This window comes from Ixodes scapularis, unplaced genomic scaffold (genome assembly GCF_016920785.2).
Source record: "Ixodes scapularis isolate PalLabHiFi unplaced genomic scaffold, ASM1692078v2 PGA_scaffold8__174_contigs__length_109621045, whole genome shotgun sequence".
Classification (NCBI taxonomy): Eukaryota; Metazoa; Arthropoda; class Arachnida; order Ixodida; family Ixodidae; genus Ixodes; species Ixodes scapularis.
The window spans coordinates 1,704,598-1,730,093 of record NW_024609883.1 but is presented as its reverse complement, the minus strand read 5'-3'; the positions used below and the strand labels follow the sequence as shown (position 1 = coordinate 1,730,093).

Sequence of the window (25,496 nt, the reverse complement as noted above, 5' to 3'; positions counted from 1 at the left end):
AGGATGAAGGCTGTCCTTTTGCAGCGGTAGTAAGAACGCAGACACCCAGTCGCTAGGCAAGCGGTCTGGTCGTTGCCGTGGGTAGTGGCACCAACAACTGCCACAACTGCTCGGTGATTGCTGCAGTAGGTTGGGAATGCAGGACATTCGATGAACGTCGTAATGTCCTTTGCTAAAACAAGGTTGATAATGGTGCCACTGCGAGACAGACTCATAGTGGCCTCCATAGGTTTGTACCGGTGAGGAGGGTGATCTACGACGGCGACATTCAGCCAGGCTGTTGCCTGCTTTCACGGCGAAGGTCGATTATGCGCGACGCCGATGCCAACATTGCAAACCCCGCAAAACGTCCTTAATGCAGCTGTTGCTGTAATTGCAGTGGTACTTCGGTGTGTACGGGACGGGTCTTCTCTTTGCTGTTGGTCTGCAGTGAATAGGCTTCCTCTGGACGGTTGTCGCGAGCCACACTGGCTTTTGGAGCCCTCAACTCGAATTGCCCAGAACGGTGAAATCGGGCAGATGACAAACAAAGCGAGGGTCACCACAGAAACCTTTCCTCCTCGCAGAGAGGTCTCCCGTGCACCTTGCAGAAAGCCCATGCGTGCGCGGTTGACATTGGTTACGCTCGACAGCAGACGACCCCCCCATTGCAAACCCCAGAAAACTTACAAAAGGCAGCTGTTACTGTAAAAGGTTTATGAATGATATTTGTGTGCCTTTTATGGACTCGGGTTCATTAATATGAAACTTGGGGTGTTTGCATTGTAATGTTTTTGAGCAGTTTCTTTTTGTATATGGCTTACAGTCCGCTGATGGCTGGTGATCGGTACATGCATCAGCTCGGTTTGCAAGTAGCTCCTGCTTACTGAGGGGCGATTTTTTGTGTGTCTTGCTCGGTAATGTAAAGAGGAAATACATTTGGAGACCTGCTGGTTGCCCGCCCAGCCGTGCTGCCTGGAGTAGAGATTATTCCCGAGGCTTCCTGTTTCTCAGATTCATTTGTTGAGACTAGTAAGTGGGGTCTTTATAAAAAGGTTCTCATCGTAGACTTCACACAGATACTTTATGGCGCACAAGTTTGACTGGGGATCTAATTGAAAGTTTCAAATCAAGCAGGTGACTCCGCCAGCCCAACACCATCAGTCTTGGTACCACCATACCTGGCACAGCCACCCCTAGTCCCCCCACAACTGGCTTTGGCACCACAAGCACCAGTACCGCAAGCCCTGGCACCGCTAGTCCTGCCTCAGCCAGTTTCACTACGGCCAATCCTGCCACCACTAGTCCCCCCACAACTAGCTTCGGCAGAACAAGCACCAGTACCGAAAGCCCTGCCACCGCCAGTTCTGCCACAACCAGTTCTGCCACAACCAGTCCTGGCTCCACAAGCCCCAGCACCACCGCTTCTGGAACCGCCAGTTTTGGCGGATCCAGAAATCGAAGTACAAGAGCAAGTGCCAGCCGCACCGCCAGCCCAGGAAGAGCCTGTAGTGCTTCCCGGCAATGCTGCTGAAGTTCAGGTGAAATAATTTTTGCGTATGCCTATAGCCAATGACAGTTCAAGAACGGAGGCGGAGAAAAAGGAAGGGTGGAGAGGAGGAAGCATCCCCCTCTCTCCAGCCTTCCACCAACTTCCTCCTCCCAACCCTCAATTTCTGTCGCCCTTCATTCTTGACTTTTCACTGACTAGTTCCATGCCGTGGCCAGGCAAAGAGCTGCGTGTGGCAAACGGCTGCTCACAAACTGCCCCATCTGTCGGTGAGATTGGGACTTGAAAATGTTGCACTTATAACTGAATATCTGACAGATAATGTAAGGGTAAGTAGCGCAGCGATTATCGATGGAACAAAATATCTGAGATGTCAACATTCCGAAAACGTGCTGAGCCAGTTCTCGGCTTCTAGTGTGATGTCAACAAATGGCAGTGGATCAAATCTGCGTTGCCATTTCTTGGCAGAAAGAAAATAATTTAATTGGAACCTAAAGGGCAACTCCGGCCAAAATTAAAAAAGGAAACAAATTACTGGTATCGCTTTAGTGACACAGAATACGACCCCAGCCAAAATATTACGTCAAGGGGACGCCGTATTCTCAATTAATGCCAATAATAAAAATGCGACCCGCTGCGAGCAGCCGCTCCTTAGGGGGCCGCCATCGGGTCACCGATCGCTAGAGCAACCTTGGGCGGTGACGTCATGATATTTTTTTTTTTCCTGGTCCGGACGGGCTTGTTTGTTGCGTGGTCGAGCGGGGAAAGTGTGCTTCTTTGAGACGCTACCGCCGCTGCTTCGGCTGGTGCTTGGTGTGTTTAGCCGTTGCTTTACCTTTAGCTCGTGTAGCTTCAGCATAGCCTTTTGTTTATTTGCTTGTGAGGACTCCAAGGCTCATTTTAGCGAGTAGCTCGGTGCGCACTCGCGCACCGAAGAACCACTCTTCCTTCGAAGTTCTTCAGCTTGTGGCAGTGGGTCATGTGCACATCGGTTAAGGCTCCAGCTGTCGTCGCCTTCGATGTCTTCACTAAACAACGTGTCTGTTGAAAAAAAAAATAAAAAAAAGCCCGCCCAGTTTGGAAATTGGCACACGACCTTGACGCAGGGATTCAAAATAAAAAGCTTGCTTTATCTCATATGGAGTAAGGAGGCAGAGATTTAAAAAAAGCAACATTCGTGGGTTGCCGATATCTGTCCTGCATTAAATTAGTGAAAAGGATGATTCCAGCCGAACCACAGTGAAGACAAAAGGTAAAACATGCAGTCAACATAGCAACGAACTTCTCATTACTGAGTGGTATGTCCTACACAAAAGTTAAACATGATAAAAGTTTCCAGATCAATAAAGCAGTCATTGTCAAATGGAGTGTTGAACATGGAGCATTCACGCTCCCTTGAATGGGGAATGTTGGGCATGTAGATTACAACCACTAACTAGCTCCAATCACAAGTTTTTTTGTATGTTTCTTATGAGTGCGGCAAGCCTTTTATTTCATATTTTCGCAAATTAGGTTTTTGGAACTTAATTAATTAACTAACTTTACAAAAAGTTAATCAACGCCTGCCGTGCGCGCGTTCCACCGCTCATACAAACAGCAACAAGCAATAGGGTATTTTGCCGCAGAAAGTTATTTCCGCCGTTTTAGCGAAATAAACGACTACGGTATTCAATTTGGCGTACGCCATACCCACTACCGTAGTCGAAGCAGAGGGGTAGTGAGATTGGCATCCTACATCGACACCGAGCGAGTTCACTCGCCTGCCAGTCGCTAGATTTTGGGTAGTCGCACTAACTATTGCTACATATGCTGGATATCTACCACGTATACAGAATTAAAATGAAAGCAACTTACCTTTTATCTTTAAACGGCTAGCGCAACAGACATAGGTGCTGCTTGGACCGCATACTCGTTAAAGCACTTCGTTGAACAAGAACGACGATAACGTGAAGTCCACCTAGCGACTGATGTCCAGTGTTGCTGGGGCCTCGAGCGGCTAGTTTCGATTTTGTCGACCACGCCCCAGACAAAACTTTTGAGGCGTCGATATCTTTAAAAGTACGCACAATACCGAAAAACAAATTACACCTTGTAATTCACGGACGCTGACTGTGCCAGAACAGTCATAATCCCAAAATCAAAACTATGGACCGGAGTTACCTTTTAATGTTGCAAAACGTTTTAATATGGGGGCCCTGTTCTTCTGTTTTGCACTCCAGAGCAACACCATGGCTGGTTCTTATGGGAAGCTGGTCTTGTTTTAAAACGACTTCAAAAACTGCCTTAAAAAAAAGGCAGCTTTTTTTTTGTTGTTTTTAGGAAACTGTGTTTTCTTATCGTTTTGGGGTGCTAGCACACCGCTCAATGCTTTACTGAATTTTAGGACGCCTATTTTTGCGCTTGCAAATGGGCGTGAAAAACGGAGCCTCACTATCTGCAGTCTCGTTTTATTGGTCTCCGAAAAAGAAGTGCATCAAGAGTGACGTTGCGAAAGAGTGTTGATTTCAATTGGAGGAAAAAAAAAACTCCAACACAAAAACACTTAAAGGGTTATGACACAAAAAGTAAACGGATAGATTATTCTTCAAATGAAATGCTCAAAGGCTACTTAGTATACACACCGAATTACGAAATTTTTATGGCTTTAATAATTGCAATAACCAATTTACACATTTTTTTTTTCATTTTCATTTAGCAACGAGGCAACACTGCCCAAGTTAGTCACACAATGGTGTCCATAAACCACGTTATCATGGATGCGCTCTCTCATTTTAGGCGCCCCCATGATCGCCCAAGCTCTCCTTGCCGCGGTACGATCAAAACTGCTCATGCAACTCGGCAACCCGAACGCTATTCTCGCTCTCGCCCCCGGCTTGTTGACCAGTGTTGCGGAATGGGCACCCCCATTTCATTCCAATTCCATTCCGGGGAATTAGAGTTTTCAATAATTCAATTCCTTTCAATTCCTAGGAATGGAGACACTGAGCCCAATCCCACTCCTGGAATGGCTGAATTGATCCTTGCATTCCTATAATTCCTAAACGTAAAAATTGGCACTTGACAGCTACCTTTTGTTGCCGTCATAAGCAGCATAAAGCTGACATTATCAAATGCAGAGACAATTGCAAAAAAAAAGAAGAAGCTAAATTTTTTTTAAAAAAGCACCGATTTTTACTAGCGGACTGCTGGTGGCAGAAAGTGTTTATTTACAATGTACTGCAAACATCGAGAAAGCCCCTTGATATATGTCGATGCTTGTTTAAGACATTGGTCTTACGACCACGTGGCTTGCAACAAACAGCAAAACCTAAATCCACTCATTTTCTTTTTTTTTACTTCTTTGCATTTGACTTTTAAGACATACGCGGCCAGCGTGTTTGTTTGAAATGACCAGAAAGATATCCAGTACGTGCGTGGCGCAGGAATAAGCTATATTACTCTATTCTTCAAATACAGCAACATGGCTAGTACACTGCTGGAAGCGACTCCATGCACAGCGGCAAGAACACATCCTCTGAAAAAATGCAACCCCTGCGGCGCAGCACGAGGGACCGAGTAGACCACGTCACTTTACCAGTTTTAAAACGCATTAGTTCAGGATTGCTTTACGAATCTCGATATTTCTTATCATATTCAATTAAATTTTTGGCTGGTTCGCCTGTCCTTTTCCGCCCTTCGCATACTCATTCTCGTGTTTCCTCTTCAGATGGCGAATAAAGTTCGATGATATACTCCGACTGCACCGTGTATTGTTTCGTTGCACAACTTTCAGCATGCATCTTGTTTATTTTCTTCGCGACTAATGTAGAAAAATGTCTTTTACGATGCCATGACTCGATCTGTATTTATCCTGTCTTCTCGTCCGAATAGACCGATCCCACCAAGCGTTCCACGCATGCGTGACGCCGCCATAACTGTAGTTCGTAGGAGTCAGACGCCAGATCAGGCGACAGGCCATGCTGCCTCGTGGTCTGCTCGTGCAAACCTCCAGCAGGGTTGTCGCTCGTGCAGAAAGACTACAGCTCCCACGGTGCATATCGGCACCGGTGGCGTACTCAAAACAGCTGGTGAGATCGGTCTGGCGGGTTTAGGCAGCAGACGGTACCAACCGATTCATTCTTCTACCTCGGTGTCGGTTGTTCGATTTGTGGCGACGGGTCGGGAAGTCAGCGTTGACAAAGCTCTTCACATCAAGATACAATTAACGATGTAATACCGCATCGTTCGAATTGACATTCCCCGTGTTTCCTCAACAACAATGTCCAACTGACTTCTCACCGCCTCAGATAGGGTCCAGGACAAGGAGCACGAATGCAGACCGGACAACCGAGACGCGCGGAAGCCAAAACCTCAGTGGCAGCTAGAACCCAGCTCTCCTTCTCCGTTGCCTTCACAGCAACGGTCGCGCCTCGTCTGGCGCGGGACGATCTTTCTGCAGGTCTAGTCAGTTCGGTCACACTAAGAGCGGTGACGATAGTCTACTTCACCTTACGATGGACCTCAACAGACAGCACGAGAGCCATCGAAACCAATCCAGTTCTTTCTGAGTGTCGCGTGACCCTGCAGTCCCGCTCACGGTGCTGGATTGCCTAGGGTGACTCGTAGCGTCCGCAGCGGTTCATCGCAAGGTGAAACGAAGCATGCAGAGACTAAAGTCAAAGGAAATGAGCGGGAATCCGCTAGGTTGCTTGTAACCCCAACCCACTAAAACATATAACACAGAAAACAAGCATCGGAACAAAGACCAAGTAATAGGCGGACTTACACTACAAACGCAGTATAAAAAAATAAGCCTCGGAGCAAAGCGCAAGAGGAAAAGAGGGAAGTGAATCTCGCTTTGTTTTAATGCCCGAAGCAAACCCACAATTCGAACTTCAAAGGAGTGCGCACGAATGAACGTGGAAGGCAGCAGGGTTGGCTGCCTGCTAAACAACGCGCCTCGAACTATAAGAAAGCAATACCTGATCATCTTTCGACGGCGCCCGAGTCAACAAGTTATCAAAGCTCTGCGAGTTATGAGTCGCTTCCGCTCCCAGATATCAGTCTGTGCGCGCGCGTGCATTCTACAAACCGTCGCAACAGCAAAAAAGCATGACAAGAAGGACGACGAGTTGTGCATGACGGTTTCTTTCTTTGCGCTCCCTTTTCTTTTGCTTGGTGCTTGGTTTCTTGTTTCGCTCTCGTGTAACGCCATCGAGCCCGACGCCTGCGCGTCCGTGAAGGGCGCCACGTTATTTCCCTTTCCCCCTTTGCTCTTTGCTTTGACGTTTGTTTTTTGTATTGCATTTTTTGGCGTATAAGTCTGTTAGGGCTCCACGCAGGCTAGCAGTTTCCCGCTCATTTTATTTCTGAGCAACTCACTCGCTGACTGGCTCTGTTTAACTGACCATAAACACTAAAAAAAAAAAGACGAATTGTGCCCCATTCCCAGTCCATTCCGGGCAAAAGGCACCTAATTCCATTCCCATTCCATTCCCCTCAACGTTGCCGCCATTCCATTCCCATTCCATTCCGGGGTCGTGAAAATGCGGGATGATTCCGGAATCATTCCAATTCCGGAGTGGCAACTCCGCAACACTGTTGTTGACCTTCCACCCTGCATGCACTTGCGAGATATTGCCGGACGACGGTGACCACAGAGAGTCTGACCGTAACTCGCCGTCGCTGGAGCTGGTCACCAGCGGATCGCAGTCAAAATGAACAGCTTCCAACATCTCTTGATAGCAATCACTCTCATCGCTGCTGCGATCAATGTTGAACACTTTGACAAGGCGAGCAGTGCCCTAGACGTAATCGTCACGAACCACATGCTCGAAACGCGGAAGGTAAACGAGGAAGCTGAAGCTCGAGACTCCCAAGAGAGGCAAGTCTGCGAGTGCGTGCAAGGGGGCGCCGCACGGGAGGCTGGCTAGTTCACCAGCCTCCCGCTCCGCCTGGATCCGCCCCTTCGAGGGACCAGCATATAAATCAATTTATCCACGAAACTATCGCGCCATTTTCAAAACAAACTTAGCAGAATTATAGGAACGTACAATGGGTCCTAGCAGTATTGTTTTCTCATATTTTACTTTTGGCGTGTCATAACACCTTTAAAAGACGTTCACAACGTTTCAAGGTCGACTTGAACCTTTTCTTCTGGGGGTGACTAAGTGGAATGGGGCAGCAACAGCTTCGACCTCTTCCTTTTCTACCTTCAAGCATCTGCATTGACTCGCTGCATTGCATCGCGTCACGCTGCATCATGCAGCGCATCACCTCCCCATTTCCTTGTTTGAAGGGTGGCAAAGGCAACTTGTAATCACATCTCGTTGCAAGCGGACACAGCGCAGCCAAACGCTAATGTCTGAACCAGCCTGTTGAGATATTAGCATTTGGATAAAGTCTGATGCAAAATCTGATGCAAGTGCTCCGGGGCCCCCTGCCTTCTGACAAATTTCACTCTTTCAGAGCAGTTTAGCAGAGGCGTTTTAGAAGACAGACTGCCCACTGCAGTGACATAGCTTTGCATCCAAGCCCTTCCACGCTTCCATATATATATATATATATATATATATATATTTTATTTATTTTTTATTTTTTTACCAATAACTGCATTAGATAGAGGAAGTGAAGTATAATTAGAATTATTTGTTTTGGAGGTTTATTTTGGAATTAAATCAGAGTGTTGTTCGGAGTTTATTTTTGATTATCAGTTCGGAGCTTTCATTTGTGGTTTCACAAATTTCTGAGCTTTTTGGTGAGGCGATTAAAAGGTAGAAAGAGCTGCTTGCGAATTTATTATATGTGAGACATATTCAACTGCAGTCGTGGAGATGCTACCTCATTTTCGTCATAATGAGAAAACATTTTTGGTTATATCTACAAACAGAAGTTCTCTCTAAGTAAATGACAAATGCAAAACTTGTTAGAATTTTCCAGGGAAATGCAAAGACCGGTCAGGGTCATAATAGCTGGCGGTTCGAAAATTTGGAGTTCGCCGACTCAGATAAATCTGAATTGGCAAATGTTTTACGGTCGATTGTGTTTTGCGTTTTATCAGATTTATTCAAAAATGCAGAACCCTATGTATAACACGTTCTGTGCTAAAAGCAATATTTGAATATAGCTAGGCCTTGATTAAAATAAGAGAAGGAACGAAAATTTTGTATGAAAATTAATTTCATAGTCTCTAATCACATCATGTTAAATTCACTTTTTATTACAGGGTGTCTAGCGACCGGGAAAGCCGGGAATTGTCAGGGAAATTTTAAGTACCGGAAAAATTCAGGGGAATTGTCAGAGATATTGTTAAAAAGGCAGTCCAGTTTGGAAAACTAAGTCGGAAATGCCATTGAGTTTCCTCAGCAAAAAATATATTACTTGGGGGCAGAAACATAGGCAATACATTCTGCTTAGAGCTGAGCACGGGCTCTGCTCAGCCGATGTAGAGTCTGCTAAATGACGCAAAGGGAGCAGCCAATAAATCTAGTCCAAGCCTTGCCTTGCTTTGGATTATTTTAGATTGGATTGAGGGCATGACACTAGGCTAGATCCAGTTAGAGCTACTAGATTTAGTAACAAATGGGAAAGCCGCAGACCCCAATTCAAGCCTTAAGCCAAAAGTGTGAAAGTGTGCATCTGGCGGCCATGTTTTCATTGTGTTTCCGGTAGTGGCCTCTTCACTGACGATGTCGGCGGCAAGAAAGTGCTTGTTTAATCCAGACTGGATGAACCCGAATATTTCGGAATATGCAAGTTGGATTAAGTCCGTGCAAAATGACCCTCACGGTGCTCAATGCTCAGTGTCTTGTGTTTTAATGGTGTTATATATTTAACTTCCTGTACAGTGGTACCGAAAATTGTCAGGAAAAACCTGGAAACGTCAGGGAATTCGAAATTAATATTTTGCTAGACAGCCTTATTAACATCCTGCAAACCTCCAAAAGTGCCAACTGCATATCTCTATGTGGCTTCCACCTATGCTGCATTGCAAGTGGACGCTTGAAATGTCAAGCTTCATCCCTTCACGCTGGCTTCCTTGGAGGAGTGCCGTATGCCCTCCTTGGTAGACTTGGTGGACTGAAATTTTGCTCCTTCCCACATGTCGACCCTATGATAATAGGTTGGCCCTTACTTTTAAGTTCTTTTAAATAACGCTTAATAAAAAATGGTAACTACCGTATAAGCTCGTGTAAGGGCCGCACTATTTTTGCCCGATTTGAGGGCAAATTTTAAGATGTGGGCCCATACACGAATAAAAAAAAAATCTGTACCCACATTTCGAAATGAACATACATGAGCGCGCCCGGCTGCACTGGTCGAAAACGCTTTCACTCCGGAATCCGGACTAAATCGTCAGTCGGATTTAATTAGTTTTCATACTGCGCAATACACAACTTTTTTTTTGTACTTGATAGCATGCGCAGCAACTTTCGACTTGAATCCCGTATGACTGTTGAAGTGGTACTTGCCCATAGCTCTCATTGCACGAAAAGGCAGACAAATCACGACGCTTTGACACGAACTAAAGAACCAAAGAAAACCTACCCAGAGCGTACAGTGGCGTTCAAAAACCTGAGGGCACGCGCGAACCGAGCCCGCTGAATCCCCATTCCTCGCGCTTGCCACGGAAGCTGACATATCCTTCATCTTTTCTCAATGTCTTCCGGCCGCAACATAAACGCATCCCGACGGTGCGGCCAAACATGATCGAGGTCGGCAACCATTGTGCCATACGGTGATACGGATGAGTGGAGAGCAAATATCGGGGACACGGAGACGTGCCGCTACGTGCTCAGGCGGTGGCTAGTGCCACCTAGCGATATATTTATAGAAACTTTCATGCATTGCAGTCGGCGCGCCTCAGAAACAAGGGGGTGCGGTGCATACATGAATAATTTCTCTTATTTTATTTTGAAATATTTTGTCCTAAATACGGGGGTGCGGCCCTTACACGCGATTATACGGTACTGTTTAATAAGTATTTTAATTGCTTGTGTGAGATAGTTCTATCATCATATACATGGAAGGTCATTTTCTGCTTGGCAGAAAATCTTTCCTCGGTATATAAGCCTACAGCACAAAAACAAAACAAGTACACAGAGAGAGTGCACCGTCCTTGTTATTTTGTTTCCCTATCTTTTTGTGTATTCATTCCGTTTTTGCACTGTAAGCTTATACGATGCATCACCAACTTGCTCAAGCTACCACCTTCTCCTCAGTGTCGTTTCCCCCTTCCTTCTGGCTGTGTTCGTATTTCCAAAAAAAGCTGGTGAGGGAGTTTATCTCCTCAGAAAAGAAAACAGGCCTCATACTTTATGGGAGAAGGTAGAAATTTAAAGGGGCCCTGCAATCTTATTTAAGCGTCTACCTTTTTTGCGGTTTCCACGTCTCTTGGGGTTCGGGCAAGCCAGCGGGCACGGAGAGAGTAACTAAATATCAGTGCGTCATATTTTAACCGGACGACGCGGAAACCTCCTCCACCGACGAGGGCGACCCGCGGTATCGAAGGCACGCAAAATGTAACGTCTTTCATCCTGGACTTACCACTGGTCAGAGCCGCTAAAAGCTTCTTTTTAGTCGAACTACAAAATAAAAGTGGCACAAACCGTTTCAATTACTTATAAAAGTAGTTTTTGTTCACTATTTTCGATGAGAAAAGAAACAGATGCTGTTTATAAAGTGCTGAAACAAGAAATGACCCGTCGACATACCCGCCACCAAGCGGTGGAAAAGGCGGCGCATACTAGAAAAGAGTAGTGGGATCAGGCGCCGACACGGAAAGGTCCCGGATGTACGCGGCGGCGCTGTGGTCGTATGGATATGAGGATCCGACCGGCTCCGAGCGTTCCGAAGGCCTTCGGAACGCTCGGAGGTTTGGCCGTTTCGCGGTATGGCAGCGCGAAGTGGCTCCCATTCTGAACTGATCTTTACCTCGTGTTTGCTGTCGTTTGTGGCCAATCAAGTGTCCTTCCGAATTAGTGTTTAATAGCGCAGCAAATTCAATGAGAGCCGCTCTGGTTGCCCGCTGCATACAGCCTAACCAGAACATGCTTTAGTGGCACCCTCTCGCGCCGTCGACACGGAGTGTGGCAGCCGTGAGCTCCCGCGATGAGCCCACTACCCCTTCCCTAGTTCAAGGCCACTCAAGCAATCAAGGACGTCATGAGGAAGCGTATTTTTTGCTTGTTTCTGCAATTTTAATTTCCCTATAACTTTTAAAACAAAGCGAATTTCGAAAAAAGAAAAGTTTCACTAAGTTACTACGTTCAGTGCGCTCAGGTTCGGTGCAAATTAAAAACCAGTAAAAAAAGTCCTTGCAGGGCCCCTTTAAGGGCTCTTCCTTCCTTTCTGTGTATATGTCAGGTCTAAGCATCGAATCACATGCATTCCATTTCTACTTTCAGCCATTTCTGGAGCACGGTGACATGGAAGCACTGATGGATGCAGGCACGCACTCCATATTCGTTCGGGACATCAGCAGAGCGCTATGGCCGGATAACCTGAGGAACAGAAGCCTCGCAGGGACCCCCTGCCGTCGTCTTTTGAAAAGTGGCGCATTGGGAAGGCGAGCCCTGACTCCTCAAAAACTGAAATATATTCGCCGTAAGTAAGCATTCTTTTACTTTCATTTAAAAACGTTAGTCACTTCCTTTCTTTTGTCTGCCTTTTCGAAGATTCAAAGTATTTCTTCTAGCGTCAGGGCGGTCCATTTCCTACACATCGTCGTGCGTAGTAGTGCGCCGCAGTGTGCCAGCACGTGCTGCAAAAGTGTGGATCCGGAGACAACCAGAGGGTTTCGAGCATTGAGCTTGTTAACTTTTGCAAAGACAGGAGCGAGCGCGACAGATCAATGGCAGAGGCACGGAGAGAATGCAGGTAATAGCAGAGCAGGAGTTGGCAGGAAACTGAACATCGTCATTCTTTTATGGAACAAGAAAGACAGAAAGGGGAATCAAAGTAGAAAGAGAGAAGAGCGGTGGCGCAAGGGGAGAACGTAGGACGTACTGTTCTAACGATGGGGACGAATCTCTGGAATGTTTCGCTGCTGCTGCTTGGCAGACTCGCGTGCCTGTGTGCACCTGCATTGTTTGGTTCTCAGTGTTTTCCCGCAGGTCATCGTATGAGGAAGGACAGGTGAATATCTCAACGTGTAATACGGACATTGCTTTTATGGGGAGCTAGCCAGGACTGTGTTAATTCATTGTGAAATGCAGGACGTCGCATAAACCAGGGATGTGTAATTGAGGTTTCCCTCTAATGTGGGTCGCACAGCTACTGCGTGGAAAAATCTCAACTCCCAGCTGTTGAGCTTTCCTTTGAAAGCTCTGGGTTGAGGTATCATGTCTGCCACTTTCCAAAGTAACTGTGTGAGCCAAAGGTTGTAATACCTTTCCACATATGCAAAAAAATATACTTTTCGTGGCAGCACTGGTCAGCTGAAGGGACTGTTTTCCGCCCACATGTCCATAAACCCTGTACGAAGAGCCTTTTGTAGGCATACAGATTGGTTGCCACTTGTCATGACAGCACTAAGTATTGCTGTTTTCCCTCCAAGACAGTATTTTCCAGGAGGTCAGTTTCGTGGCGGTGGCATCACAGCTTTTTCAGGCCCAACAGTGGTACAGCGAAAAGGGCACATTTTATGCCAGCAATTATTTATTTATTTTTTTTATTTTAAAAATACTGCCCATCCCCATTAGGGTATGGTACAAACAAAATCAAGCAGGTATCGGTACAAATAAAAACAACACAAAATTTTTGAGGCGCGCAAAAAAGGGTAATTTTTACTCAAAGTTCAATGAAGTTTGAGGCATCATACACTAAATGCATTTGCAGTGACCGTTCTCTACAGGCTTCGACAGTGAAGTAAATAAAAGGCAAATTGTGTTGAGTTCGTTGAGACAGCGAAAGGTCAGTCTCCCTCAGATTGGCTCTAAGTTTTCTGCCGTAAATGAGCCATATAACCAGTGCAGCATGACTGCTAGCCTGGGGTCTTTAACGTGAATCGCAGAGCAGTGATTACACGTATGCGCGCCAGTACGATGCTCATCCATATTGAAACGGGTAGGGCAGGGATCGAACCAGGGATCCCTGGGTTCTTCATCGCGAGCTTTCGCTCCACATGCTCCAAGCTAAGACGCGCTAGGCCACTCGGCCACCGTTTTTCCCCGACAGTGAAGTCGGGATTGATAAATTTATGTAGTTATAAGGCATGAAATCAAACATCACAATCAAAAAACCCGTACCCCTATTGTTAGGGGCTCTGATGCCTCATTTTCAATGAGCAAGCGTCATGCTTTCATGTATAGATTGTTTTATGGTGAGTGGCACGATTTTGAGACTGAGAGAGAAGATGGGAAAGGGGGGGAGGGGCTACCGGGACTTTCTCACTTGCTGGTTTGTTAGAAAGAGGGGAAGTCCCGGATGAGAGTCTTCGCCCGTGTTGATTGTATGCATTGCGCGAACTTCGTTCGCGCTTTCTTCTCTGTTTTAAACTCCCAAACTTAATTAGAGCCACGGGCTTCACTGAAGACAGTCCTGCGGTCATTGAGCCACCATTTCTCGGTTATAGGGTGCACAAAAACTACAAAAAGCGACAAATACTCTCCGAGGATCTATGTAGCTTGCACGGAATCCGGCAATGCGAGTGTGGCTGCAGTGTCTTGAAGCTCCATCGCTTTCCACATGACCCCGATCTCCGGTGGCAGTGGGTTGCATCCATAAACCGAAAAGACCTTTCCGCAACGCCATCCTCTGTGCTCGGAACATTCTGTGAATGGAGCGTGCACCGAACTTAACGTTGTACCGTCGATAAACATAGGGTACGGTCGCAAGGGTGCATGCAAGTTTTCTCGTGATAATTGCTGTTTCACCTTGTAACTTTTTGTAACTGAGTTGATCTTAATATTGATATTTTGAAGTGGTGACACTTACTCGATTTTATCATCTACAGAACTTTGTTAAAGGCTAATTTCCACCGCCGGGAGTGCCTGGATATTGTCGAAAAGTTAGTTGTATCAGTTTTCTTGAATCGCAATCTCCTGCGTGATACCAGAGCGCCGTGAACTCATGCTGGCCATCACAATGCGACTATATTCTTCTTATTTTCTAAATTTTACACATTGTAGCTGGAAATAAACCTTCAATTTCTGTTGCTGAAAGTTGAAACATGCTCACGCATCGATTTTGGATCGTTGAATCATTGATCGACTTTTTCAGCAATAGACCCATCTCATCTTTGCTATTTTCAGTTCTCCACAAAACACACTCGTCGACACGTTTTATTTGAGGATCCTGTGTCAAGAGTGTGTCTTTTTTTCGAAAACTGAAAACGGCAAAGTCGAGATGGGCCTATGGCCGAAGCGAGACGACCAATGATTTACCGATTCGAAATCAATGCATGAGCATGTTTCAACATTCAGCAACAGAAATTGAAGGTGTCTTTCCATCTACTTTATGTACTGAAATTTGAAAATAAGCAGAATCTAGTCATGTTGCGACAGTCAACATAAATTCACGGCTAACTGGTATCGCGCAGGAGATCGCGATTCAGGAAAACCGATAGAACTAACTTATCGACAATTTCGAGTCACAGCCGGCGGCAGAAATTAGCCTTCGACTAACATGGTAGATGATAAACTCGAGCCAGTGTGACCACTTCAAAACATAAATATTAGGATAAATTCAGTTACAAAAAGTTACAAGCTGAAACAACACTTATCACAAGAAAGCTTGCAGCCACCTTGCGAGCGTACCCCATGTTCATCGACGGTACAGCGTTAAGTTCGGTGGACGCTCCATTCACAAAATGTTCCGAGCACAGAGGATGGTATTGGGGAAACGTCTTTTCGGTTTACGGATGCAACCCACTGCCGCCGGAGATCGGTCATGTGGAAAGCGATGGAGCTTCAGGACATTGCAGCTGCACTCGCATTGACAGATTCCGTGCAAGCTACATAGGTCCTTGGACAGTATTCAACGCTTTCTGTCGTTACTTTTGCACCCTATAACCAAGCAATGGTGTCCCGATGACCGGGGGACTGTCACTATATAAACATGTGGCTCTAATTACGTTTGGGATTTTAAAACACATAAAAAAAGTGCAAACGAAGTTCGGGAAATGCATATACCCAACGCCGGCGAAGCCTCTCATCTAGGACTTGCACTCTTTCTAACGGGGGGAAGCTCCGGTAGCCCTTTCTTCCTCTTCTCTCTCGCCCTCTTTCAGTAAAATGGTCTATAGGTTCCCACAATTCAGCAACTGCAAGATGCCTTGGAATCTTTCTTTTTTGGTAAGGGGTACCACCAAAGTACCTGTATTGTGCATAGGCATCCTTGGGCATTGGACATTATACAGAAACCTCATACACTTGCTAATAACACTCCAAGCCCAATTAAAAGTATTGAATCTTGCCACAAATGAGGTTTTATAATGGTTTTATTAGGAATAACAATATGTATGTAAGTGTACTTGATAAATTGGATTTTTAAAAAAACAGTAGTTCTCCCTCAAGGAAATTCACATATGTGTCTTATGAAGCTTTTGATAACCCATGCTTTTCTTTAGCTTATTATGGGGGACCTGCTCTTAGTACATGAGATTCAGAAGCTCCAGCAGAAGTGTTTTTTGCGAGGCAAATTTTTCTTTCCAGATTTGTGGGCTTTCGGCATTTACTTTCGGTATCAGTAAGAACTTTGCATTTTTTTATGCTTATATTGTAAGATAGCAAGCACAACATATACTTGATATGCATTCTAAAATGGTGCCTGTGGAAACAATTCCCAAAGAAAGAAGCAGCCTCGTGGATAGTTGAGTATGGGCTACAAAATACAGAATAAAGCTGTAGATAAATGGTTCTTCTCATGAAGCCTTAAGTCTCGTTACCCAAGGCCTGCTGCAATTTAGTGCGGTTATTTTTTTTATTTGTAGGGAACTGCCTCAGGCCTTTGGTTTTTTAGTATACCTTTTTATCGAAACAGATTTTTAGTTTGTGCGACTCGGTGGGCATTAGACTGGTGGATAACCGTGACAATATTTTGACTATGTAACCAAAATCTGTTTAGTAACTTTTTAATTAGTGGTCTTGTGAACTATATTGCAATTGCAATTTCAAAGGCAGCCTCTGTGAGAGCCTAACCCGATAGACCCTTTTCAAAAGTTGGTGCCATCTACTGCTGGACGCACAAACTTTTCTTTCGCCATTGTTTGATCCCTCTCCCATACGCACCCGTATGAGAGCAATAAGAAAGCCAGTTTGACACCGAAGGAAGGTGCCTAATGATGCAAATGACTGATCAAAATTTAGAAAGCAATTTTTATTTTCATTTGCCTAATCAAGACAATGTCACTTCCAAAGTTTCCATAGGGGATATACTTAATAAACATCACGTTTCGGTTCAGTTTGACTAGATCCTTGCACAAGTCCATGCAAAAGGAGCGAACGACTGCCATCATCGCTTTAAAAATGGCGTCTCGATTTCGGTGCGACGCAGGCGTATAGTGTACCGGAAAAATAACGCAACTACGCAAAGTAGGCAGTAATTATCAATACTGACAATAGCCACCTTGGCTAGTAACCTCTAGCGACTGCCTGTAGGACTAGCTTTCGATGTGTGTGCATCATCGTTTGTAGGCTACACGATGAGCTGTGTTCGTGATGATTGCACGTCGCCACATCCCCTTCTGCTGCCTTCGCAGTATGAGAACTGCACACGGAAGCAAGCTGCATATGATGCAGCCATTCGAAGCGACAGTAAATAGGTGTAGAATTCACAGAGCAGCTTGTGGCTGCTTTCTGAATCCAGCCCGTCTGGCTGTGTTTGAAAGCACAGCCTCCTTGCAGTATTGGCATATTCCTAGACCACCGCATATTTTCATTGGACATTCCGGTCTTCGAAGGCATGACTGACTTAGATCACGCACTGGGAGGTCTCGGCATCTCGACAGCCTTGACGCGATGACAAACACAATGCCCAAAAACTGACAGCATTTCCGCTTACAGCACTGCACCCCCGGTTGCCTGACTGACTTTTGAAAAATTACTATTTCAAAAATTGGCAAAGAGCAAGGGGCTTTGAGGTATTTGTTGATCAATTTTTGCGTTTTTTTTTGCCCGATTCAAGAACCACATAGTTGGAGCGGAGGAAGTGTAAAGTGGTGTAGCGGTTTCGGGCCCTCATCACATTATTGTCTTGGAGGTGTGGCATCAACCCATCCACCAACTACAAACTGTCGAGATAGTCACGAGCTATGTGAAATGGCTGCATCGCTTTTTTATGCATTGATCAGTTTGCAACTTCTGATGCTATATCCTCTTGCTTTTTGAATCACGTGAATAGACAACGAAACTTCATCAATAAATATCTCAAAGTCCCGTCCCATTTTGCAAATTGTTTTAGGTTGGGCTAGCAGGGTGTCTACCGACGGTGAAAACCGGAAATTGTCAAGGAATTTTAAGACACCTGGAAAAGTCAGGGAATTTTCAAGGAAATTTCCAAAAAGATTGCCGAGTCAGGGAATTTATCCCATGCTTGCCCGCTTATGCTAGAAGCGCCAGGCACGGGCAGGCATAGCCTTGAGCGCAGTCAAGTGCGGCGTCGCAACCCTCTAGGCACGACACGACCCGCCCAAGCTGACGGGCGCAGACGGGCGGGTACTGTCGCAGTTCCGCCACGGCAACTTTCCACGCGCTGCGCTTCACACGAGAGCATGTGCGAAGCTGGCGGCTCACCAGTTTTTTAGTACACTCTGAAGCCACTAAATAAGCTACACCTTAGAGTAGCAACGCTAAAGTATGGCGGCTCAAGATGTACTCACAGTTGCTAGTGAAGCAGAGTAGCAGCAGCCATTTTGTTTAGTTTGTGACGAGTCAGGGGGTGTTGCTCTATTACGAGGAGAAACAGTTACTCTAGCCGACACTAGGTGGCGCGAGTCACCACTCACTCAGAGGAAAACAGGCGTCGTTCATTCATCTACCCTCTGAGGGGTGCGCGCCTAGCGGTCCATTCGTTTGTCAGATATGGTGTTTTCCCGCCTCCCTGTAAACGCAACTGGATGCCTGCACTCTACGAGCTCTGCCACGTGCGTTTGTCGCTTTGGGTTTTGCTTTCTATTGTGTAATTTTCCGGAAGTGGAGATATGCGAAAGTGACTATGTTGCTGTCGAGGAAGTGCTCTTTCAACTTCAACTGGACAAACCCGGACATATTCATGAATGCAAGTTGGATTTGGCCCGTCCCAAATAATCCAAATAGAGCTTACTGCACAATGTGCTGCAAGAAGTTCTCCTTGAGCAACATGGGGAATAGGGCGATTACTACTCATGTTGAGGGTAAGAAACATCAAGCTGCTATGAAATATCTGCAAGGCGTTTCCCAGATCCCAATCGTATTTTTCTAGACTGTGACAAATGTGGATTTGCCTTCCGCGACAGCAACGTGCATTTTGTCCAGAGGTAGCGATAGTGCTTGTAGGGCTCCAGCAATGCATGTAACCACCGCCACGGAAGCTCTTAGGCCCTATGTGAAGGCGTCGGTGGGTGGCTTTTTATTGAAGAACGAAGTCACAAAAGGGACCGAGATCATGTGGTGTTTGAACACTAATTGCTCGTGGATCTTTACGTTTAGCGGCAGCATCTGCCTCGCTGTTTCCGTTGATGTTCCCCATGTGTGAGACCGCCAGAAAAATGCAGCTTAGAAAAGACAAAGTGGGATATATCATATGTCATGGTATCGGCCCATACTTTCAAGAGAAGTTGCTAGCAAGCCTTTCTAGCGTGCCATATCTGCTGGTTGCTTTTGATGAGTTTATGAACAAAGTAACTCAGAGAAAAAAAATGGATTAGCTGGTCAGGTACTGGGACCAAACTGCCTGAAACAGTAAAGCTTGGCCGATGCTGTATTCTAAACATCTTCCAAAGTAAATAAAATATTGTGCTTTGTGAATAGTGTCTATCTATAATATATATTGTTTTGGTGTTGGTAGTTGTGGGTCAGAAAATTCAATTAAAATAGTCATGGAAAACCTGAAAAGTCGGGGAATTAAAAAAAGTGAAAGCCGTTTACAACTTCCTGTAACGCCGAATTGGAGCGCAGCTCTTGAGGAGGAGGAGTGGAGGGTATATTCCTCCTCCTCCCTCGTGATCATGCCTGCTAGTCCTCCTCCTCTCCTGCTCCCCCTCCCTCTCCTTTACCACCTCCTCGTCCTTCAAGCTCCTCCCCTCCCCTCGCCTCCGCCTCCTTGTCTCTTGGGGGGAGGGGAGGGGAGGGGGTAGTCACGTGACCCTCCCGAGGCCACGTGACCCCCGCTGAAGTCATGTGACCCCCTCCCCCCGAGGTCACGTGACCCCCCCGGACCATACAAGACAATGAGGGAAGGAGGAGGAGGGGGAGGAGGAGGAGGGGAGAGGTCCGGGGGGTCACATGACCTCGAGGGGACGGGATCACATGACCTTGGGCGGGCCGTCACGTGACTTCGGCGGGGGGAGGGGAGTCACCCCCCGGGGTCACGTGACCTTGGCGGGGGAGGAGGGGGGAGGAGGAGGAGCGGAGGGGGAGGAGGTGGACGGGGAGGGGCGACGCCGACGCCGACGCCGCCGACGCCGACGCCGCACAGGCTGGAAACGGGTTGTAGGGACTGGACGCACCGACAAGCGAGTCCAGTCTCGACACAGGAAAAAAGAGAAAAAGAGACGCGCGCGCTAGCTATACGCTCACGCGCTCACGCGCTCACGCGCTCACGAAGAGCAGTTCCTGCCGAGACACCACTGAAATAGAACGTTGTTTTGGAACGTCCGTCTCCTGCCTGTTTCTTTCACCACATTTGGTGACCCGGACGTGATCGCCAACTAGAACGGGTGAAATGCAGCAAGGAGAGCCTTCGGACCCGCCGCCAGCCACTGTTGCAGCAGCCGCAGTACGCCTTCCACCATACTGGGACCGCAATCCGCGAGTTTGGTTCCTGCAAGCGGAATCACAATTCCACCTCGCTGGGGTCACCACACAAGGTCGGAAGTACCACCACGTCGTCTCGGCTCTTTCACCAGCTGCAGCCGACGAAGTCTACGACGTTCTGGCAAATCCCTCTCCAGCAACACCGTATGACCAACTGAAGAATGCTCTGCTCCAGCGCACCGAGATTTCGGAACGCTCCCGCGTGCAGCAGCTTCTCTCGGCGGAAGAGCTCGGGGATCGGCGGCCAAGCCAGTTGCTGCGACGCATGACCAAGCTTCTTGGAGAGCGCTCTAACAATCTGGACGACGTATTCCTCCGCGAGCTGTTCTTGCAAAGGCTACCTTCCAATGTCCAGATGGTTTTGGCAACAGCAACAACGTTGGACCTCACCGGACTTGCCGCGCTGGCCGACGCCGTGATGGAGGTGACCACTCCATCCGTCGCCAATGTTACCGTGGCTCCACAGCAACCAACAGCTCTGGACTCTGGATCGGCCGCTAACAGCCAGCCTCCCCAGGCCAACATCGAGCAGCTTTGCCAACGTTTGGAGGAGATCGTCGTCGCAGCTACACGAGGCCGCACCCCGCACCCTCGTGAGTCACATCGCAGACGTTCGACGTCTCGTCGGGCACGCGGCGAATCGACATCTCGTCGGACACGCGGCGAAAACACGCGATCACCGAGCCCTGCCGGGGTCTGCTACTACCACCGCCGCTTCGGTGCCAACGCCCGGCATTGCCTTCGCCCCTGTTCATGGCAGGGAAACAGGCCGGCCGACCTCTAGAGGCGACGAGTGGTCAGGGCCCCGACGAAAGTCGCCTTTTCTACGTGTGTGACCGAGCCACCAAGAACCGGTACCTCGTCGACACCGGAGCCGAGGTCAGCGCAGTTCCAGCAACGCGTGCCGACCGTTCCTTGACACCGATCTATTTTCTACGCGCAGTGAACAACAGCGCGATCCCAGTCTACCGAGAACGGTCGATCACCCTTAACCTCGGCCTCCGGCGGGTTTTCCGGTGGATCTTCCTGGTGGCCGACGTCAGTCAAGGAATTCTCGGCGCGGACTTTCTCAACCACTACAAGCTCCTCGTGGACGTTAGAAGCAGGCGACTGATAGACTCCACCACGCGACTTTCCATCCATGGTATCGCAACGGACGACAATGCAGTCTACACCTCTGCCTGCACGATCCCGGAAGAAGCGTTCAAGACTTCGCTGAGTAAGTTTCCGAGCCTTACTCAGTCACCTGATGGGACCAAACCCGTCTCGCACGACGTGCAACACCACATCGTGACGACAGGACCACCTGTTTACTGTCGTCCCCGCCGTCTAGCCCCAGAGAAACTCCGCGATGCTCGCCAAGAGTTTGAACACATGTTGGACCTTGGCATCATCCGACCCTCGTCTAGCAGCTGGGCGTCTCCATTACACATGGTGTCAAAGAAAAATGGAGACTGGCGGCCGTGTGGCGATTATCGTGCCCTAAATAAGAACACTGTACCGGACAGGTATCCTCTACCTAACATCCAGGATTTTACGGTGAACCTACAAGGCGCGAAGGTCTTCTCCAAAATCGATCTGACGCGGGCCTACCACCAAATTCCCGTGGCCGAAGAAGATATCCCGAAAACAGCGATCACGACACCGTTTGGACTTTTTGAATTTCTCCGCATGCCCTTTGGCCTCAGAAATGCGGCTCAGTCATTCCAACGGTTCATCGACGCTGTCACACGAGGGTTACCTTTTGTCTTCGCGTACGTAGACGATTTGCTCATAGCAAGCAAGTCACCGGAAGAGCACACGAACCACTTGGACCTCCTCTTTGAACGACTGCGCAGCCACGGCATTGTCATCAACGCCGCGAAAAGTGTGTTCGGAGTTCCGGAATTGGAATTTCTTGGTCATCAGCTTGACTCCTCGGGCATTCGCCCATTGCCATCAAAGGTACAAGCCATCAAAGATTTCCCGAGGCCGACTTCGACCACCAAACTTCGCCAGTTTCTCGGTTTGGTAAATTTTTACCGACGTTTCGTTCCGAACTGCGCCAAACTGCTCGAACATCTTGAGGTCCTCCTAACGAAACAAGAGCGAAAAACGTCATCCCTTCCTTGGAACGAAGATGCGGAACGCGCTTTCTGCGAGGTAAAGAACTCACTTGCAGAAGCAACAATGCTAGTACATCCTAAGCATGATGCCCCAACATCGCTGATGACTGACGCATCTGCCACAGCCGTAGGAGCGGTGCTACAACAAAAAGTCGACGGAGAGTGGCGGCCGATTGGTTTCTTTTCTAAGAAGCTCAAGCCAGCGCAAACGCGCTACAGCGTTTTCGGACGTGAACTCTTGGCTGCCTACTTGGCTGTACGACACTTTCGACATTTCGTCGAGGGACGGCCATTTACCATATGGACTGACCACAAGCCCCTAACTTACGCCATCAGCAATTCCGGCTCTCATTACACACCACGTGAGATTCGCCAGCTAGCCTTCTTGGCCGAATTCACAACGGACATTCGGCACGTTAAAGGAGTTGACAACGTCCCCGCTGATGTCCTCAGCCGGATCGACGCCGTGAACACCCCAGCCTGTTCTGCTGTAGACTTGGAGTTGCTGGCTCGTCTACAGACCACCGACGAAGAATTGCAAGCCCTGCGCAGTTCATCCACGTCACTGCAACTGCGGGATGTAAGCTTTCCAGAAGGCACCACCGTGATCTGCGACCTGTCAACGGGAACGCCCAGGCCTTTTGTACCACGTGAACTGCGACGACAGCTTTTCGAAGCGATTCACTGCTTGTCGCACCCGGGTATACGAGCATCCCAGAAGCTCCTCTGCGACCGCTACGTTTGGCCCCGGATAAAATCCGACGTTCGTGATTGGGTGCGTTCCTGCATCGCATGCCAGTGCGCGAAAGTACAGCGGCATCCGGTGCCACCAAGTCGACAATTCCTACAGCCTGACAGCCGTTTCAACAAGATCCATCTGGACCTAGTAGGACCCCTACCGATTTCTCAGGGACAGCGCTACATCCTAACGTGTGTCGACAGATTCACACGATGGCCAGAAGCAACCCCACTGCCCGATATCACCGCCGCCACTGTCGCTGAGGCGTTTATCGTTACGTGGGTATCCCGGTTTGGCTGCCCCTCAGAGATTGTCACCGACAGGGGTCGACAATTCGAGTCGGCACTCTTTGCCGAGCTCACTCGATTGCTCGGAACCAACCGCTTGAGAACGACTGCCTACCACCCACAGTCCAACGGGATGGTAGAACGATTTCATCGACATTTGAAATCGGCCCTTGCAGCTCAGGGTGGTCCCTCGGATTGGGTTCGTCATCTCCCCCTTGTGCTTCTTGGAATCCGGACAGCCTTGAAGGCGGACATCGGATGCTCCACCGCCGAGCTGGTGTACGGCACTGCACTTCGCTTGCCATCAGATTTTTTTGAAGTGGAACTGCCTCAACAACAAAGGCAGTTGGACTATGTAGAACAACTCAAGCAAATTTTTATCAATTTGCGACCGGTGCCTACACGGCAAGGAACTTCAAAGTCTCCCTACGTGACCCAGGACCTCCAAGACGCCACTCATGTTTTCGTACGACAATCGCAAAAGAAGCCACTGCGCCCACATTACATCGGACCTTTTCCAGTGGTCGAAAAGAGAAGCGACACGTTTGTCCTGCGTGTCAACGGCAAGAATGACACCGTTGCATTGGAGAGACTAAAGCCGGCACATATTGAGCAAGAGCATGTGCAGGGAATAGCGCTACGTGACATCGACCAGACGACAGAGAAAAGCCAACTTCGTTGGCACTCGAATGTTTCTGTGCTTTGATCGTTCGTCCTACCTCCTCTCTAAGGGGGGGCATATCTGTAGGGACTGGACGCACCGACAAGCGAGTCCAGTCTCGACACAGGAAAAAAGAGAAAAAGAGACGCGCGCGCTAGCTATACGCTCACGCGCTCACGCGCTCACGCGCTCACGAAGAGCAGTTCCTGCCGAGACACCACTGAAATAGAACGTTGTTTTGGAACGTCCGTCTCCTGCCTGTTTCTTTCACCACAGGGTCATGTGACCCCCTCCCCCCGAGGTCACGTGACCCGCCCGGACCATACTACACAATGAGGGGAGGAAGAGGAGAAGGAGGGGGAGGAGGAGAAGGGGAGGAGGAGGGGGAGGAGGAGGAGAGGGAGGGGCGCAATTACGCCGACGGCGACGCCGACGGCGACGCCAACGGCGACGCCGACACCGCTCAAGCTGGAAACGGGCCCCTAAGAGCTACGCTCTAAAAAAAAGCAATTTGGTAGACACCCTGGTTAGGCTCTAATTTTAGCTGCCTCAAAACTGCAATTACGACATGGCCCATAAGACTACCAATCAAAAAGCTAATGAACAAATTTAGGTTAATATTCAAAATATTGTTGTGGTTATCCACCCATCTAATGTCCCCCGAGTCCAAACAACACCCAGTGAAGACAGCATCGATGTAGCAATGAGCTCTCTTTTTCAAGAAGCTGTTCCAGTTTTTACCTGTGTTCTGTTCTTCCTTACTTTTTTTTTAATTCTCTCGGATGTTGTTTAAGGTCTTGCGTCCACTGGTACAGTCACCTACTTAATATTACATTATATTCCAGGTTCCCTCGCGGCGTACATCGAGAGGAACCCGTCACCAGTTGTGTCGGCCGCCCTGAGACTTGGTCAGCTCAACACGCACATCCGGAGGCTGCTGGGAGACGAGAACAGAAAGCGCCACTGAGCAGCAGCAGCAGCAGCAGCAGATTTTATACTCCGTGACACCAGTTGCGTGCAGTACAGGCAAAGGCAACGCCAAGCGAGGGGAGAAAGGGCAAGCAATAAGAAGGCTGGCTAGGAGGAGAGAATACTCTTTTCTTGAACGTTCCTGGTGCTGTCCCTTTGTCCCCTCATCCTCCTTCGCCCTCCTCTCCCATCCCGCCTTCCTAGTGTTCGCCCTTTCTCTCTTCGGCTGGCGTTGCGTTCGCCTGCACTGCACACAGCTACAGAGTATAACTGCACTTTTATTGGAATTAACTTTCTGTTGCTTTTATACTAAA

General features: G+C 48.0%; 2 protein-coding genes across 2 annotated transcripts; both read left to right on the top strand.

Annotated features, from left to right (window-relative positions):
- Positions 1-189: 189 nt before the first annotated feature.
- Positions 190-25,217, top strand: LOC120839922 (vegetative cell wall protein gp1-like). The gene is made up of 5 exons (XM_042286801.1): positions 190-229; positions 910-1,011; positions 1,117-1,520; positions 11,875-12,073; positions 25,059-25,217. The coding sequence occupies exons 1-5, from the start codon at positions 190-192 to the stop codon at positions 25,178-25,180; spliced, it is 867 nt and encodes a 288-aa protein (XP_042142735.1). The 3' UTR covers positions 25,181-25,217.
- LOC121833438 lies at positions 20,241-21,655 on the top strand. The gene has a single exon (XM_042286731.1). It carries the CDS (start codon positions 20,330-20,332, stop codon positions 21,203-21,205), a length of 876 nt encoding a protein of 291 aa, XP_042142665.1. The 5' UTR covers positions 20,241-20,329; the 3' UTR covers positions 21,206-21,655.
- Positions 25,218-25,496: the final 279 nt, after the last annotated feature.

Coding starts and splice junctions, on each gene's coding strand:
- LOC120839922 (XM_042286801.1), top strand. CDS start 190: ATGGTGCCACTGCGAGACAGACTCATAGTGGCCTCCATAG. Junction 230..909: donor ACTCATAGTGGCCTCCATAG/GTTTGTACCGGT, acceptor TAATGTAAAGAG/GAAATACATTTGGAGACCTG. Junction 1,012..1,116: donor AGATTCATTTGTTGAGACTA/GTAAGTGGGGTC, acceptor CAAATCAAGCAG/GTGACTCCGCCAGCCCAACA.
- LOC121833438 (XM_042286731.1), top strand. CDS start 20,330: ATGCAGCAAGGAGAGCCTTCGGACCCGCCGCCAGCCACTGTTGCAGCA.